The sequence below is a fragment of the Glycine max genome, chromosome 9, assembly GCF_000004515.6.
Source record: "Glycine max cultivar Williams 82 chromosome 9, Glycine_max_v4.0, whole genome shotgun sequence".
Classification (NCBI taxonomy): Eukaryota; Viridiplantae; Streptophyta; class Magnoliopsida; order Fabales; family Fabaceae; genus Glycine; species Glycine max.
In genome coordinates this window covers 41,583,457-41,602,773 of record NC_038245.2, presented here as the reverse complement: position 1 = coordinate 41,602,773, position 19,317 = coordinate 41,583,457, and the positions used below count along the sequence as shown (strand labels likewise).

At 34.1% G+C, this 19,317-nt stretch overlaps 1 protein-coding gene and 1 long non-coding RNA gene across 5 annotated transcripts; one reads left to right on the top strand and one right to left on the bottom strand.

Annotated features, from left to right (window-relative positions):
- Positions 1 to 1,243: 1,243 nt before the first annotated feature.
- On the top strand, positions 1,244 to 18,955 carry LOC102665158 (LEAF RUST 10 DISEASE-RESISTANCE LOCUS RECEPTOR-LIKE PROTEIN KINASE-like 2.5). 4 transcript variants are annotated; one of them, XM_006587432.4, is made up of 3 exons: positions 1,244 to 2,565; positions 16,124 to 16,150; positions 17,701 to 18,955. In XM_006587432.4, the coding sequence occupies exons 1-3, from the start codon at positions 1,689 to 1,691 to the stop codon at positions 18,795 to 18,797; spliced, it is 2,001 nt and encodes a 666-aa protein (XP_006587495.1). In that variant the 5' UTR covers positions 1,244 to 1,688; the 3' UTR covers positions 18,798 to 18,955. The 4 variants fall into 4 exon arrangements, with proteins under 4 accessions (XP_006587495.1, XP_006587496.1, XP_014617731.1 ...); XM_006587433.4 differs by lacking the exon at positions 1,244 to 2,565 and adding an exon at positions 4,392 to 5,419 and having other exon boundaries at positions 17,701 to 18,924; XM_014762245.3 differs by lacking the exon at positions 1,244 to 2,565 and adding an exon at positions 10,721 to 11,824.
- Positions 2,629 to 2,917, bottom strand: LOC121172771 (uncharacterized). Its single transcript, XR_005886392.1, has 2 exons — positions 2,801 to 2,917; positions 2,629 to 2,679 (listed from the first exon to the last, which is right to left on the bottom strand). It is a non-coding gene; the product is annotated as an uncharacterized lncRNA (long non-coding RNA).
- Positions 18,956 to 19,317: the final 362 nt, after the last annotated feature.

Below are 19,317 nucleotides of genomic sequence, written 5' to 3'. Positions count from 1 at the left end.
ATGGAACTAAATTAGAAAAACACTAGATTATAAGTAACAAACCAGGGTTAAATCAAAATTGTTTAATTTAATTAAAATATATTGATACTATAAATATTTTTTACATTGTTATTAAAAAAATAATTATATAATATATTTGTTGACTTTTTTAATTTTTAAATATTTTTTATCATTAATATTTATGAATGTAATAAGGAGGACCTGGTTGGGTAAGTGGGTGGGGAATGAGTTACTGAATTTGGGCTTGGGCTTAAAGCTGTTACAGGACTGCTGGGCTAACTAGGTAAAAGGCCGTAGGTGAAACTTGTAATGTAGAATACTAAAATAAAGCGTTTATTTATTTAATTAGTCAGAGGATAAATGGGGAAATTAAATAAGGACAACCATGTCTGATGTAAACCCGTCAAAGAACCTGACCCCGTTCATCTTCCTCATCTCCGTTTGGGCACATGAACCCTAAACACCTAACATTACAATTGGATCAATTTTAAGAACTAAGGAGCTCAATTGCATAATCAAAAAATTAAGGTATCTAATTGAGTCTTTTAAGTAAACTAACGGATGAAATTGGGTATTAACTATTAAGTCATAATTATTTAGTCTGCAGATTATGTTACTTTCGCTGACATAGTAATAAAAATGGTGAATACACAAACAGTGCTATTTTTTATATCCCCTTTACCTTACTTTGCATCAGTATTTTTGGATTCCTTTCTATATAAAAATCTCTTTGTTAAGAACATAATATAAACATGTATTAACTGAACTATAACAATGTATAAAAGGGGAAAAGTAGTAGGAGACTCGATCTCATTACCTTATGGACTTATCTAAAACGTAGTAGTTGTAAATGATTTTCTTTTAATAAAAGGGAAAGATTAAAAATAATAAAAAGCGGTAGGTGGAGGGTTTAATTAAGTTAATTAATAAATGTAGGTGGAGAGTTTTAGTTTAATTAATTAACGTATTACCAGTTTGCTTGCACAATTAGTTTTGGGCAACGGTACGTTTTCCAGCAGAACACGTAGTATTGTTTTTGAAATTTTCCTTTCCACCTTCATTGTATATATTTTATAGCACAACAATTAGATACAATTTTGTATTTTAAGTACTATTCTTTTATTAGAATTACAGTTTTATTTTAATAATTTGTACTAACCTTTAATTAATGATAACTTTTATAACACTCTGAGATAAAACTTTAACTCTAATTAAAAAAATAACACTAAAACAATCTAAAAACATGTATCTGATTCTTCTTCAATTCTATATCTTGTATATTTTCCTCTCGTTTATCATTCCCCTTTGGTTAAGTTTGTCTTGATTTATTGAATAAAAATATAAAATAGGAAAAAAAAATCTAATCACAACATCACTAACGTGACAAAGACACTGCAGCCAGTGAATAAAAATCTTACTGGATAAGTACATGTTTGGAGAACCAAAATTTTTAAGGTTCAGAGTATATTTTAATGTTTACTTCCAAATAGCCAACACCATTTTTATGAAAGCCATCAAACTAGCTAGTTAAACGTCATTTAGTTTGACTTATATATATATATATATATATATATATATATTATCGTGCCGTACTTGATCAGTTGATCATTTGCCTCACCAACAACCAAAGCCTCTTACAAGCTAAGGTTGATCTGCACATTAAGGCCCTTATCAGATTAATTTCTATCATGGCTCTTCCTCTTCTTCCACCTCTTTCTTCAATCATCAACACCCTTTTCTTCTTTACACTCTTCTTCCCAAAATATGTTTCGAGTGATGTTGAAGGGTACTCAGCATGTGAACCTTTTAGCTGTGGTGAAATCGACATTCGCTACCCATTTTGGAGTAGTGATCACCAACAAAGTTATTGTGGGCATCCAAAGTTCAAGCTTGATTGCCAACAAGACAACGTGACAATTGACATGATGTCGCAGAGATTCCATGTTATTGATATTGATCAAACATCTAAGGTTTTGAAGATGGCAAGGTTGGATTTATGGGATGACCCTTGTACTGATGAGTATAGCAATGTCAAGTTGGATTCTGATTTCTTCAACTACAATTCCAATGATGATGACTATACTTTGTTATATGATTGTGGTCCTCCTGTTACATATACGTCTAGTGTGAATATTAAAGGAACAATATCATTTAGTTGCCCCATAGATGGTGGTTTTCGAGATGCATTCTTTGTGTCAAGTACTGATGTGGGTAATTTGAAGGATCTGGGGTGCAAGCATAGCATCAATGTTTCTGTTCTAAGAGAGGCTGTGAAGGATGCTTTGCAAGTGGAAAATGTTTTAGAAAAAGGATTTGAGGTAGGGTGGATTGGTGTGGATGAAGGACAATGTGATGGTTGCATAAAATCTGGTGGGAGATGTGGACACAACGTATCTAAGGATGCATTTACGTGCCTCTGTCCTAATCAGCAATCTTATGATGAGGTTTGTAGCAAAAGCCAAACAAGTTCTCCCTTAGCAGCACCAACGCCTAAACCAACACCAGAACAGGCACTGTCACCCCCTTTTGGTCCAAAATTTCAAGAAAAGTCTCCACATGCTCCGAGTATGTATTCTTCCTTCTCCTGATTTTGATTAAGTACCCCTAATGAATAATCTTATTCTTTTGGATGGTGGCATTCAATTTTCTTTGAGGATCCAAAATTCCTTACGTGCATGCCTGTTTAGAAACCAATTGAGAAGTAAGAAATCACGTTTAGGATATAAAAGGCTAAAGTTATAACTACTAGCTTCTCAATAAATGTGAAAAACTATATCTGAGATGAGATGTGAAACCAAACATGCTATTCTTCCACTCAGGATTAGGTAGAGGCTCATTTCCTAGACATGGAATTAGAATTGTTTGTTCTGCTTGTTCACGAGTATTCTTTCGTTAGAATAGTTCCCTTTGATTTTTTCTTTCTTCATTCTGTGTGGAAGATTTATAATATTGGATCGAACTATTGAAGACCGCGTTGTGAGATAACGTGTCAAATTTTATAATGTCTTGTGTAGGTTTGGTAAGGGTGAGCTTAGCTTACGTTGACTTTTAAATATTACTTGGTAATAACTGAGTATAAGCTTTTAAAAGTCTGCATATAACGATAATGGTATGTGTCACATTAGTGATTGGATGTTAAAAATTTGGATTTTCATGGAAATATGATGGCAACAGTTACCTAACAAGCTGTACTACTTTTTTTTATTATAATTTTCCAAGATAAGTGACTGTGTGCTGCCTTGTCGCATATAAATTTGGATGATCCTTTGTGGGGCATCACCTACATAGAAGTGGAGCGTTGTAAATCACATACTATAATTAACAATTTGTTAGAATACAAAAAATAAATAAAAATTAGAGTATGCAATAACATATCCTCTAACATACTCTTTTGATTAGAACACATATTTCTACAACATGCAACTCTTCCTTCGATGATCAATTGACCATAAATGTATTCATATATCTATATCAAAATCTACAACATGCAAACTAATATTTCTGACAACTAAGTTTGTCCTTAAAAAAACAAAAAATGATTATTGTTCCACGAATTTCACAAACACTTACTCTGACTTCCACCCCCTTCCAATATATACCGTGCACAACATCACCATATTCTATGACTGTGTCCTGGATTTTTCATAGGCCAATCAACAATTTTAGGTGTAAGGTTGACACTAAGATTAAGAACCTTATTTTCCACGTTGATGGAAACCCCTGTTCTAGGCCTGGTTTTGAACTGTGGTCTGTGGGGCTTCTTGTGTACAAGTTCCCATTTTCTGGGGTGTTTCTCTTAATCCTAATAATGGTGGGTCAAAGTGAAGCAGCAATGGTAGACTCAATTTCATAAAATGCTTTGTTTTTCATTCTCATTTTAATTGGGTTTCTCTTGAACGCACATTTAATGGTTGAGGCTTGAGGAATAACTTCTTAAAACAGTTTGCCTTTTGTTTACTAGGACGTGACAAAGTTGAAGTTTTCATTATTAAAAACAACTATATCCTTTCACATGTTTCAGATTGCTTAGAAATCAGCATCGGATACATTCGTATTTATAATAATAAACAAAATTAATATGGCCGGTCTATTTCAAATAGTTTTGAAAAAGGCTATTGTTAAGATGGTCATGTCACAAGTTTAAAATGTACAGAGCAGGCCTAGAATAAGATAACGATAATTAATGAATTAATACTACATGTGAATTTATGAAAAAAAATTTAATCATTTTTTTGAAGTTCTGGCGAATGTTTGAACTGAAGTAACTAAAATGTAAATTACACGACCCTAACGGATAGTTTATACTCTTTGGATTAGAAAAAATTAACTTGTGACATGACCCCACAAAAGTAAGAAACTGAGTTCGTCCCCTGCCATAAAAAATCTGCAGATAAATCGATTTATTGGCTAGACAAATAGCTTGCACCTTGTCACAAGGAAATTAATTAATTTATTTTTTGTAAAAGTATATAGAATTCCGTCTAATGAAGTAAAGTTAGGTGAGGTGAGATATGCCGTGTTGTGTAATTGGGTATAGTACTGTAGTTGATTAAAAAAACATTAGGCATGAGAAATTGTGCAATGCGAATTAGGAAGCAAGAGTACTAGAGGAGACTGGGTCGTGTTTTTCAGAATTTTGAATACTAATTTGTTTTGGTGTGGGGATGTGAGAAGAAGGCACAGGGTGAGGGAGAAAGAGGGTGGTAGTTTCCTGGGAGAGGACTTTTTGCTTCATTTTCTGAGAACTGCTTCTAAAACTTTTACATTATATTTGGCATCAAGAGAGACTGCATGAATATTTTAAGCGAGAGGCTTTTGAGGGCGTTGGTAGTAAGAATGGATATCCATATCCACATGCTCCTCACGTCCATTTCTTGCTTATTCTTTATCACTCTGCCGCAGTCCCTCTCTCAACCACCATCTGTCTTCAATTATTCGGCTTGTAAGGAATGGCCATACAACTGTGGAACACTTTCCGGCATCTTCTATCCATTCTGGGGAGAGAACCGACCCCCTCATTGTGGTGGCGGCGAAGCATTCAGGCTGAGCTGCCATGATGATATTACTACTATTCTAATTGCCTCACATAATTTGATGGTGAAGAACATCCACGACACCACTCGAACCATGAGAGTAGTGCCAACTGACCTTGACCCCAACGTTTGTTCTCTGCAATCTAAGAACATATATGATGACATTCATGCGAAGGCCACTCACTTCCTGTATCCCAATCCTTCATTGTACAGCAACAACATATGCGAAGGGTTTGAGGTAATTTATGATGTTTCTGAAAATTGCACAAAATGCCTGGGAAGTGAAGGAGAGTGCTGGAAGGAAGAAATTGATGAACATGATATAGTTTCATGCTATTTCTGCCCAGATGGATCTCATTCCCTACGCTGTTCTCCTCCAAAAAGAAGTACGTCTTCTATCCTCTTTTCTTGAACTTCACTCGTCTACGTCATCTCACAGCCTTGCTTAGTCTTGGGTGCTCTTTTTCTCTGTCATTTAATTTGATGCAACAATTGAAGATGAAGAAGCATCTCTTTGCTCTTTCCATCTCTGTTGCAACTCACAGGCCAAAAATAGCCACATCAAATCTCTAATTAATTGGAGCAACCCACCATTATTCCTATCCTGGAATTTTCCATATCAACAATTCATATTTATTTTAGCTTATTTTGAAACTATAATCACTTCTTTTTTGGTTCTGTTTTTCAAATACTTTATACCCAACATGCAATTATTTACTGAAGTTCCCGATCTTGGATTCCAATAGTTCCCACCCAGTAGTACCCTCCACCAAGTCCTATAGAGCATATCTATGAGCTTTGGTATTAACTTGGGGACATACATCCTACAGAGGTTATCTCAGGAACCCAGAAACAAAAACAGAGTGGAATAACATGAATTTCTGATATTATATTAGATTATATTTTCATTTTCAAATATAAGTAAAATTTAATTACTTTTTCTTATTTAATAATTACTATTGTTGACATGACTTCGATAAAAACTAGAGTAGTTGACTGCACATTTTTCCAATTCTCGCTGTGTCCTTCTCTGATGGTCCCTTACAAATACTATTATATTTGGTGGTTCCTTCTTTACAGCTTCACTTCCCATTAGATCCATTGTCTGGCTTTGAACGTGTAATCAAATTAACATGTTTCCTGAATTTTCTCTCCAGCTATTAGTTGTTTGGTTTTTTCTTTCTCAGTCTTTCCTCCTTTTCCTATACGTGTGAATTCGCTTTGACTTTTAGTCACGTTTCCTGATATTTTTCCTTTATAACCCTTAATATATCAAGTAATTTTCTATGAATTACTGTCGCATTTGTTTTGCTATATTCATTATGTCTAAATTTGTTTATAACCATCATTCTTTTTACTATGTTAATGGATTTTTAATAGCCAACCTATCAATTTTATTTTCATGGTTCGTATATTACATGTATTTAAAAATTCTTTGATGAATAAATTCAAACATAATATACTGCCATGCATATATTATTAACAGAATACATGAGCATGACTCAAGACAAAATTTCCAGCGAACTTTTTTAAGAGGGGAAACTGTTATCTATGTTTGAAATTACTATTGATATATAATTTACAGTCTGAGGAAAGGTGCTATAAATATTTATGTTAATTTTTTATTGTATATCACTTGACTGTGATATAAGCTACATTTTGTAGTCACACTTTTTTATTCTCTTTTCTTTGTGGTCTAAAGTTATAAAAAATTAAAAATGTCCTTTAGATAAAAATGGTGGTACACGACGGAAAAGTATGATCCATCCCTTTTCTTCTTTTCCTTCATTTACTTTTATTTCTTGGATGTATCATGCATACATGTGGCTAACTGGCTGTACCAACAATCATTAGGAATAGGAAAAAAATCATTTTTGATAAGTAATTTCTTAAATAAAAATAAAATAATAAATTGGTATAAATTTAATATTCCAATGTTTATTTATTTTTATGGATGTTATATGAATTTCTTAATTTAAAATTAATTAAAAAAATTGTCTCCGTATCCTTTTTGTCCTCCCAAACACACTAATAGTGCGTTTGGATAGAGAATTTTAACTGAGGAAAGTAATTTATCAGATAATTTGAATTTCTGTAATTTAGAATTCATTGTTTGGATACTTTTTACGAAGAATTTAAAATTTTGAAATTTTAAAACATAATTTTAAACAACTAAAAATATGAAATTTCAATTTCCTTCTAAAATGTGAGAAATTGAAATTCTCTTCTCACCGTCTTCTTCAAGAAACACCGTCTGAGCTCCTAAAATATCGATCGAGTGTGAGTATAGAGGAACAATACGTATAACTAGCATAACAATCATATTTTGTCTTTTTTTTCATTCATTTTTTTCATCTCATAATTTTAATTTTTTTTATCCAAACACAAAATTTTGAAAATAAAAGAATTTCAATTGAAATATTTGAAATTCTTAGAATTTAAATTTTTTTAGAATTTTAAATTTCTCCATCCAAACACACTATAAAAGTTAATTAGGATTTTATTTGATTGAAATTTTGCACATGTTTTGTGCGGGTAAAACAATCAATTAAATAGTTGAAGCTTAATATCTCAGACAAGTAATATAACTTGGTAATAAAATAACATTACGACGTTTATCATATTCATAAATAGCTCGAGATTATCACTGACTCAGCCAAGGAAAAGAAGAAAGGGAAATCATTGATTTGAAAACAACTACTATATGTTAAGGGTATATTTGTGATTTTTTTATCAAAGGAGTTGCATGTATTGCATTTCTTTGCAAGTGCAGCAAATATCTTTTCCTTCTTTCTGGTCCAACACGTCTTTCACCATCATGGACATCATTTTCTGCTTTCTTTTACTTGAGATTTTTAAAAGAATTTTACGAAACAGCTTTGATTTCTCCACTTTCCATTAGAAAATTTGCACAAATCAAATCATCCACTTATTCTGGTTTTCCCCCTCATAGTCATAAAATAATTCTCAATTTTAAAATGTTACCCTTAACTTTTAGTCATAACTCTGCAAAATCTGTATACATGACTTTATACAACTTTAAATTAGTGCAATCTATTCAAATGAAGCTACGTACATACGGTTGCATTCAGATATAACATAAAAAATTCGACATCTATGTAAATAGAACATCTACAGTACTCTGTGCATTCCATAGTTGCTTCTTTGATTTGTTATGTAGGTAAAGAAGTGATGGGATCAATCATAGGACAGAAAAAATGTTGATTTTCTATTATAATGTATATGAAACTTCTAAATTAGCAATTGATTGATTAATTAATTTATTACACGTATATGAGTGATTGATAATGATAGATATATATGTCATAGTGATGTCACCATTACTGGGATGATGTGGTTTTCATTCTCCGTAGTATTCTTTTTGTGTCAATACTTATTATATAACTACAAAAAATGGAGTATGCAAACTTCCACTCGAAGGTACTTCACCTACTTTCCTTTGTGGGGGTTCAACTTTTGACTAGTAATATGGTATGGACTTGCACCCACCTATGAAATTAAAAAAAACACCCTTAACAACTTCAGGAAAACAAAGATAGGGAGTTAACCTACTTCCTCATCATGTAAAAAAGCGAATAACTGGTTATCTATTGCTTGAACTTTTGTTTTGTCTTCATCTATGTTTTCAAACTTCAATCATTAACCCCAATACAAAATTTCGTGGAAAAATTTCCACAATACATACCTACTGTTGAAATTGTTACAAATCTTTAGAATATTTTTAAATATAATAATGTATATAGTAGAATATCCTAGAACTATAGAATATGGTAAAACAATTTAAAACTATAATGTGTATGAATATGGTAGAACAATCTAGAACTATAAGTCTATGTATAAGATAGAAGAATCTAGAACTATCATGATGCTAATCTATCATGAAAACTCTAGAAATACCTAAAGTAATGTAAAAACATTCACCATCATTGAGAGGTTGGTGACTTGAGCCTATAAATAGGCAATTGATATGTTGTAATTGATCAATCCAAGAAATCAATGACATAGCCTTCTTTCTAAAACAATTCTCTAAAACTATCAACTATCAACTATTATCTAATCAACTACCAACAGTGGCATCAGAGCTACGTTTGGTCATACATTGGGCGTAGTTATATTACCTACCTACCATTCCAAAATCCTCCCAACTACTTCAAAAATTTCCTTTGTACTATGAATCCACTCTAATAATATTTTTTTTCTAAGCTATGGATAACACTACTCAATTGTCAACTATTTCTGTCCCTATCTTCAATGGTGAAAATTATGATTTCTGGCGTGTTAAAATGGAAACATATTTTTCATCTCAAGATTTATGGGACATAGTAGAAGAAGGCTTCACCATTCCCGCGGATACTTCAGCTCTTAATACATCTCAAGAAAAAGAGTTGAAGAAAAATAAACAGAAAAATTCAAAGGCGTTGTTCACCTTGCAACAAGCGGTGATAGATCCAATTTTTCCAAGAATTATGGGAGCTAAGACTGCCAAAGAAGCGTGGAACACATTGCAGGAGGAGTTTCAAGGAAGTGTTAAGGTACGTGCCATTAAACTTCAATCTCTAAGAAAAGATTTTGAACTATTGAAGATGAAGGAGTCCGAGACAGTTAAAGATTACTATTCTAAAGTTAAAGGAATAGTTAATCAAATGAGAGCTTTTGGGGAAGATATTCTTGACAAGAAAATTGTTGAGAAAATTCTAATTACTATGCCCCAAAAGTTTGACCCAATCGTGACAACGATTAAGGAAACCAAAGATCTGTCCACTCTATCAGAGACAGAACTTGTGGGCTCTCTTGAAGCATATGAGCAAAGATTGTATAGGCATAAAGAAGATACAATTGAAAATGCCTTCCAGTCAAAGTTTAAATTTCAGCCCCAAAACAAAGAAAATGGAAGAAAGAAAAATTATGGAGAAACTTCCAGAAGAAAAGAAGGTTCTAGGAATTTCCTTAAGAACAAAACAGATAAAAATCCTCCATGCAATATATGCAAAAGGCAAGGTCACGCAGAGAAAAATTGTTGGTTCCGTAATATGCCACAATGCAACCATTGCAAGAAGTTCGGGCACGTAGAGAAAAATTGTCGCAACAAAAATAGGCATCAAGCTAATATCGCAGAGGAGCATGATCAAGAACAATGTACGTTCTATGCCACTCAAGACTCAATAAATGAAAAGGGAGGAATCTGGTACTTGGATAGTGGATGTAGCAATCACATGGCCAAGGATGAGACTATTTTCAAAAGCATTGACGAGTCTGTCAAAGTCAAAGTTCGACTGGGAAATGGAAGTGTGGTTGAATCAAAAGGCAAAGGCACTGTCATGGTGGAGACAGATAAAGGTACGCGACTCATCCATGATGTCTTACTAGTCCCCAGCCTAAAAGAAAATCTTCTAAGCATTGGCCAAATGATGGAGAGAGGCTACACACTTCACTTTGAAGGAGGTGTATGCAAAATCTTAGACAACAAAAATAAAAGGTCTGAGATAGCCCAAGTAAAGATGAATAAGAGCAATAGAAGTTTCCCTCTAAATTTAAAATATGCAACAAACATTGCCATGAAGGTACAAGTTGATGATTCATGGCTATGACATCGAAGATTTGGCCACTTCAACTCACATGCCTTGAAGTTGTTACATGAGAAGAACATGATGAGAGATCTTCCAAGCATAAAGGAGAACAATGAAGTGTGTGAAGGATGTCTTCTTGGTAAACAACACCGATTTCCTTTCTCATCAAGTGGAGCATGGAGAGCGAAGATAAGATAGGATCAGAGTACTAAAGTTAAGTTGGTCAAGTTCTTCAACTTGGGTAGAAACCTCTTTTGCCTTTTGGGAAGATTGATTCAAAAGTCAAAGATATGGGGCAGATGTTGACAACTGAAATCAAGTAAAATGTCGCCAGCTTAGACTTTGATTTCATCATGTCAATCTAAACTCTAATTCTCATATTTAATATAATTTTCTTTTCTTCTTCTTCTCTCTGTCCTTTTTCTCTCCGCTCCTTCCGTCTCTCCCCACACCAGAAATCCCAAATGAACCCAAAACAGCTCCTCCTCCTCTTCTTTTCTCTCTTTCTCACAATCACTTTCTCGTTGAACGAAAGATTTGAAGCCTGCGATGCCAAGACATGTGGGAACGGGCAGAACATAAGCTACCCATTCTACATCCAAGGCAAGCAAAAACCCTTTTGCGGGCAGCCAGGCTTCGAGCTAACGTGCAGCCACAACGGTTTCCCAATTCTGACTCTCATGTACACCCCATACACAATCCACCAAATTTTCTACGACAACCAATCTCTCCGAGTGTCCAATCCCGTCTTTTCACAACCAAACCTTTCTTCTTGTATTGCCCCGACTCAGAACCTCACGGTCGGAAGGTACAGATTCCGAGTCGCTCCGAACCAGAGGGAACTGTTCGTGCTGTACGGCTGCGACTCAGCGGCGCTTCAGAAAACGGTGCCGGAGCGGAGGATCTGGTGTTCTGCGGCGGGAAACGAAACGACGTCGGTTGTGGGGTTGGATAAGGGGGATCGGGATTTGGTTTCGGCGCGGGAGAGTTGTAAGGGTGGTGCTGTGAATGCGACGGTGGATGATTTGAAAGGAGGGGTTAGAGAGGCGCTGCAGAGAGGGTTTTTGTTGCTTTGGAATGCGACTAGCTGCAGCGAGTGCAAGAGTAGTGGAGGGAGGTGCGGCTTCGACATCGACCCTCGTGTCTATGCTTTTAGGTGTTACTGTCCTGATAGGCCTCATGCTGTCAAATGTACCAATACAGGTTAGTCCCTCCCAATCGGTCATTCTCTCTCAGTACATTTTTTTTTCCAGAATTTTATAACACTCGAACCTGTTCAACACTTAGAGGGAGGTAGACTCACTTGATTCTCTCAACACAATTTACCTCTTCTACTTTTTTAACATTTTTATTTTGTAATGAAAATAATGATCAACCTTCATTTTATAAAATAAATAAATATCTAGAATTATTCATATTTAATGTTCAACCCTATTAAAAGATGGAACTGCATTAGTGTCGAACATGATTGCTATTGAGAAAAAAAAATACTCGTAGGAACTAAAAAATAATAAGAACTGATTTTTATTTCGGTCAAACTTGATTTTGTAAAAGTATAGATGTTTAATAAAATTAATTTTGTTTTATAATTTTAATTTATCTAGAAACGATAAAAGATTTCTTGTTTTTTGATTAAAAAATTTATACTAAAATACTTTTAAAATAAAAAACATCCAAAATTTAATTACATCTCTACTATATTAATTTTACAAATCAATTCAATTTACAATCAATTTTGTAAATATTGATCCAAATACACCATTACTTATTGATAAAACAAAAACACCGTTACTTACTGAGATAAAGGTTAGCGAGATAAGAATAAAACATACACACCCTTACGAACATGTCAGTTTGTATATTTTATATTTTAAAAAACTATCACAAAATTATAATATATATAAAACCTGTAACTTGGCCATACTTGAACCTGGAAGCTTTGAAGAAGCGTCAAAGCAGGAAGTATGGGTCAAGGTAATGGAAGAAGAGATACAGATGATCGAGAAAAGCAACACATGGGAGTTAGTAAATCGTCCCCATGAAAAAAATATCATTGGGGTTAAGTGGGTCTATAAGACAAAGCTCAACCCTGATGACACCATACAAAAACACAAGGCGAGGCTAGTAGCTAAGGGTTACTCACAGCAACCCGGAATTGACTACAATGAGACATTTGCACCAGTAGCTCGTCTTGATACCATAAGAGCTCTAATAGCTCTTGTGTCACAAAAAGGATGGAGTATCTATCAACTAGATGTCAAATCCGTCTTCCCTAACGGCGTATTTGAAGAAGAGATCTATGTGGAGCAGCCACAAGGATTCGTGTCTGAAGGCAAAGAAAACAAAGTGTTAAAACTAAGAAAAGCACTCTACGGTTTGAAGCAAGCACCTCGAGCATGGTATAGCAGAATCGATCAGTATTTCATGGATCGAGGATTCAGGAGGAGCAAGAGTGAGCCTACACTTTACATCAAGTCTCAAGGTCAGTACACTCTCTTACTCTCTCTATATGTAGATGATCTTATCTACACGGGAAACAATACTAAGATGATTATGGAGTTTAAAGAAGACATGATGAAGACCTTTGAGATGACCGACCTTGGTTTGATGAGTTACTTCCTCGGCATAGAGGTAAGTCAGAGAAATGAAGGGATATTCATCTCGCAAAAGAAATACACAGAAGGCTTACTTAAGAAATTCAAGATGTATGGTTGCAAACCTATTGCTACTCCACTCATAACAAATGAGAAACTACAGAAGAATGATGGAGCACCAGAAGCTGATGCATCCAAATACCGAAGTCTAATTGGAAGCCTCCTATATTTGACAGCTACACGGCCTGACATAATGTATGCTACAAGTCTTCTATCAAGATTCATGCAAAGCCCAAGTCAAATACACTTTGGAGCAGGAAAAAGAATTTTGAGGTATCTACAAGGAACAAAAGAGTTCGGTATATGGTATACTACCGAAACCAACTCAAAATTACTTGGCTACACCGACAATGATTGGGCAGGTTCAACAGATGACATGAAGAGTATCTCTGGCTATGCTTTCTCACTAGGATCGGGAATGTTCTCTTGGGCGTCGAAGAAGCAAGCTACAGTAACACAATCAACAGCAGAAGCAGAGTACGTGGCAGCTGCTGAAGCAACGAGTCAAGCTATATGGCTTCGTAGGATACTTGAAGACAAGGGAGAAAAACAAGATAAGCCTACTAAAATCAACTGCAACAACAAATCAACAATTGCAATGGCGAAGAATCCAGTTCATCACAACAGAACAAAACACATAGCAATCAAGTATCACTTTATCAGAGAAGCTGAAGAAACTAAAGAGATCAAACTCGACTACTGCAGAACAAAAGATCAAATTGCAGACATATTCATGAAGGCTTTGCCAAGACCAAGATTTGAAGAATTACGAGCTATGCTCGGAGTCACAGAAATTTGCATCAAGGAGGAGTGTTGAAATTGCTACAGATTTCTAGAATATTCTAAATATAATATGTATATAGTAGAATATCCTAGAACTATAGAATATGGTAGAACAATCTAGAACTATAATGTGTATGAATATGGTAGAACAATCTAGAACTATAAGTCTATGTATAAGATAGAAGAATCTAGAACTATCATGATACTAATCTATCATGAAAACTCTAGAAAGACCTAAAGTAATGTAGAAACATTCACCACCATTGAGAGGTTGGTGACTTGAGCCTATAAATAGGCAATTGGTATGTTGTAATTGATCAATCCAAGAAATCAATGACATAGCCTTCTTTCTAAAACAATTCTCTAAAACTATCAACTATCAACTATCATCTAATCAACTACCAACACCTACCAACCACTTTGAAATCTCCTCTAAATGCATACCTTAGACTCCACACAGTTTCTCTTCTTCTCTTGTCTTCTCTTCATCCTTTTCGAATCTCCAGAACCAAATGATCCTCCAAATCTCCTTCCATTACAATAAACCTTAACTATGCATTATTACCACTATCTTGTTCTTGGCTACCACTGTTATGTCTTCTAATCCAAAATTTGAGGCCTGCTCACCTAGAAGCTGTGGAACTGGCCCACCCATTAAGTATCCTTTCTAGATTCCTTATGAACAAAAATCCAATTCTCAGAACTTCTAATTATGAGTTTTTAGTGAAAGATATCTATTACTCTAACTCCTCATTTACTGTGGCCAACATAGATGTCTATGAGGATAAGTGTCCTGTTCCCTTATATAATTACACCTTTGATCAAACTCCATTCACCTACAGTTCAGAAAATTGGAATCTCTCTTTCTTCTACAACTGTTCCACAGAACCTATAGATTACCCCACTTACGAAGTAGATTGTGCTAAAAATGCTACACATTTTTCTTTTGCGGTTTTTCATAAGGAGGCACTGGAGCACAAAAACTATTCCTTGAATGAGTGCCAGTTTATGGTTAATACGCCATTGAACATCAATGAATCTGTTAATATCAATAGCTTATTGAGAATGAATTACACTGAGATTTTGAAGATGGGGTTTGTTTTGAATTGGACTGCACCTGATTGCCACTACTGTGAGAAAAGTGGTGGACGTTGTGGATTTGATGGCAATCAGTTCCTCTGCTTCTGCAAGGATAAGTCCTACTTAAAAAGTTGTGGTAGTGGTAATAATACATTTTGGAAATATTGTGATTATACTTTTGTTGTTTGTTCAGCAGGCACCTTTCTCTGTGTGCAAATTCTGTTCCTTTCCTCTATTTTTGTTGTTTAATTTTCTATTTCCCTCTTTTGGGTACAAATGCAGTTTCTATTCTAATATGTCATTTTAGAATATTCTAACCAAAGTATACCAGATCGTTGCCTTTCCTTTTGACCTGTTTGACACTCGCCTTAAACCATCTATAATTCTACATGCCAGATGATTATGGTTTCACTTTTGCAAAGTGTATTTGGTTTTACACAATATGTAGCCACGAGAACTATTTTGTATTTTTGTAGACTCAGTAACAAAATCAACTGTGTAATTCTTTGATATAATTATTAACTGTCTCATGAAAAGATTCAGCTACCTATACCATAAGTCCTTGTCTCATTGTCATGATTTCTTCATCAGTTGTCAGGATTTACATGCAGAAAATAGGCTGAAATTGAGTATTCTTTACGCTTTAGTTTTTAAGAAAACGGTCCAAATGATATGACTAGGTTCTAACTTTTTTTATATTAAAAAAAATTAGAATCAAGTCATTTCATTAATTTGAAATGGAAAACAAATATGTTATGGGTAACTTTTAAATTGTATGATGTTAGTTCAGTGTACAGTTAATTGTAATTCCCATTGTGCCTCTCTTCAGATATCATGTCATAGCAGTTAGCATGTACTTTCTTCATGAGGCCTTTGGTCAAAGCACATAAATATACATGTTTATGTTTGTTACATTCAACTACAATATCCTCCTTGAATTGGCACAATGCTAACCCATCTCTGCTTTCCCTGTTGACTGTTGCAGATCCGCGGAAGTTGAGACTCATTATAGGTAAATAGATCGAGTTTTCCTTGAACTTGTTTCGCTACTTTGTGCATATTTATTTCTCTTAACCAGGAGTACATGCAAGTTGCAACACACTCTCTAATTGTATTAAAATTCATTAAAAACTACAAATTTAAGAGAGACTCATTAAATATATTATGGGACTAACAAAAATTTGCAATTTTCAATAATTTCATTAAATATGATTAGAAAAAAAAATCTGTTAAAGAGTTTGTTTCTAGCATTTCTTTTAATAGTACATAAAATTCCAAAGTTATTGATCCTTTAACATAAAAAATAATCCAAATTGACTATTGTTTTCAATAAGTAACATATTAATTTTGTTTTTAATTGGTGTGAAAAAACCTCAAACATCAATTATTCTAGAATGAAAGCAATATGAAAAATAATAGCAACACACTATATACTTACTTGCTAAGTTGATTGAAAATCACAAAATTTAGAAACCAAACATATTTGTTGAAATAATATAGAAAAAAATATATACATTCATGTATGTTGGAAAATACTAAGAATAAATTTTTGTCCCTATGTGATTAAGATGGACAATAAAAAAATTAAAGAGAGTGAGAGAAGAAGAACAATACTAATAAGTTTTTAATGTGAAAAAATCCCCTCAATACAAAAGGGAAAAACCACTAGACCAAGTCCAGACAAAATATCTCTCCATTATGAAATAGAATTAGAATGAACTCAATCTTACCCAATAGGACAATTTATAATATTTTTCAAATACTCACCAATGGAAATATAACTCTCTTTTCTCAAAGAGGATTACAAAAACCTCTCTCACTCTATCACTCTTGAATGATAGTATCTCACTTGCTTACTTGCAATAACTTTTTACAAGCCTTCATTTATATAGTGGAGGGATATGACTTTTTCCGAGAGTAATAAATAGATAAAAATTAATTTTCATATTTTCAAGAATTCTTGAAAATATTATCTCCATTCTTCTAAAATAAATATGATATCAAGAGTCAAAGATGAAATTTCAAAATCTTGAAATTTTCATCTTTTATTTTCCATGCATTTGATGTCATGAAGATTTAATGAATGCGGTGCTCCATAATTATAGAGAAATTTTCAACAAAATATATGATAAATAAAAGATTTTTTTATTTATCAACAGTGAGATAAAAAAAATGGTATATGTATTGGATTAATTGATTTATTTTATGTTCACAAATGCTCTTAATGAAAATGAAATCTTTTGAAAAATATATTCAATTTTGGAAGAAAAAACCACCAAACATTTTGCAATCCTTCGGGAACACTTGTTTGAAAATAACCTGATATCCATGAAAAAACTAAAAATCGTCTTTAAAATAACAAAAAAACACATAATTAACTGCTGTCTTCTTATTCTTATCATATCTGTGGTTGAATTTACAAGCATTGGTAATTCACCGTCGTGTTCTTATATTTGGGTCTTGTTTGTCGTGAACATTTTAAACGAATAAATATTAACTTCCAAAAATGAAAGGAATTCAAAATTCTTTTAACCCCTTACTCTCCTATATATCTCTTAACAGGTCTTGCAAGTGCACTAATGGGAGGATTCATGATATGCATCATAATTTGCTGTACTAAATCTAAGTCATCCACACAAGTAAAATTCTCGTTTACGATAAAGAATGGCCAAGATATAGAATCATTCTTAAAAAACCATGGAGCTCTATCACAGAAGAGATACAAATTTTCAGAAGTTAAGAAAATGACCAACTCCTTCAAAGTTAAACTAGGTGAAGGTGGTTTTGGTGCAGTATACAAAGGAGAGCTACTCAGTGGTGTTCCTGTGGCCGTAAAGATATTGAATGAATCCAAAGGAAATGGTGAAGACTTCATCAATGAGGTTGCTAGCATCATTAGAACTTCTCATGTCAATGTTGTCACACTTGTTGGATTCTGTTTGGAAGGACGCAAGAAAGCTCTCATTTATGAGTTTATGCCCAATGGTTCCCTTGACAAGTTTGTATACAAAAAGGGTCTCGAAACCACTTCATCCTTGAGTTGGGATAATTTCTGGCAAATTGCCATAGGTATAGCCCGAGGACTAGAGTACTTGCATAGGGGTTGCAACACTCGAATTTTACATTTTGACATAAAGCCACATAACATTCTTTTGGATGAGAATTTCTGCCCTAAGATATCAGATTTTGGGCTTGCAAAGCTTTGTCCTAGGAAAGAGAGCATTATTTCCATGTCAGACCCTAGAGGAACAATAGGATATGTAGCTCCAGAAGTATGGAATAGAAATTTTGGCGGAGTTTCACACAAATCTGATGTTTACAGCTACGGAATGATGCTACTAGAAATGGTGGGAGGGAGAAAGAATATTAATGCGGAAGCAAGTCACACAAGTGAGATATACTTCCCACATTGGATCTACAACAGGCTAGAGCAGGGTGGAGATTTGAGACCTAATGAGGTGATGGCAACGGAAGAAAATGAGATAGTAAAGAGAATGACTGTAGTGGGCTTATGGTGCGTTCAAACCTTTCCAAAGGATAGACCTACTATGACTAGAGTAGTAGATATGCTAGAAGGCAAAATGAATTCCCTGGAAATCCCCCCAAAACCTGTTCTTTCTTCTCCCACTAGGTCAGTGTCAGAATCTCCCACAAGATGAACTATTTTTTTTTTTTTTGTAATTTGGGTAGATAATAGATATTTCAGGTTATATACTTTGTAAAATGAATTGTTTAACATAATTAGACTGTACTTTTAAAATCAAGTGGATTTCATAATTCTGTCAACATAACATGTGACTCCCTCTCATTCCTGAAAGCTAGCCTTCCTCTTCTTCAACTTCTTTTCCTTCTCGGCCAATATTTATTAGTTTTGTTTTGGTGTGTTCCTTTGTTATTCTATCTGTCGTCGGTTCGACAGACTTTGATCAATAATTTTTTTTGTGTGACTTTTACTTTTGTGACTGAGTTTCTGCATTAGCCCATTTAAATTTCAATGCCACTGTCAACTAACAATAACATGGCACTCTATATAATATTGCATGAAGTGTTACTTTTTGTTAAACAAAAGGTTTAGATTTAGGAGAAGTTTATGTCTCTAAGAGCGCCGGGCCTTCTGACTTTTATGTATAGAAGCAGAGGAGAAACAAATCAGTGTTACTGTAACCCTTTGTTTGGGTG

Excerpts from the sequence above, each read along its gene's own strand:
- LOC102665158 (XM_006587432.4), top strand. The coding sequence starts at position 1,689 with ATGGCTCTTCCTCTTCTTCCACCTCTTTCTTCAATCATCAACACCCTT. Across the intron at positions 2,566-16,123 it reads AAAGTCTCCACATGCTCCGA|ATCCGCGGAAGTTGAGACTC; the intron begins GTATGTATTCTT and ends TGACTGTTGCAG. Across the intron at positions 16,151-17,700 it reads GAAGTTGAGACTCATTATAG|GTCTTGCAAGTGCACTAATG; the intron begins GTAAATAGATCG and ends ATCTCTTAACAG.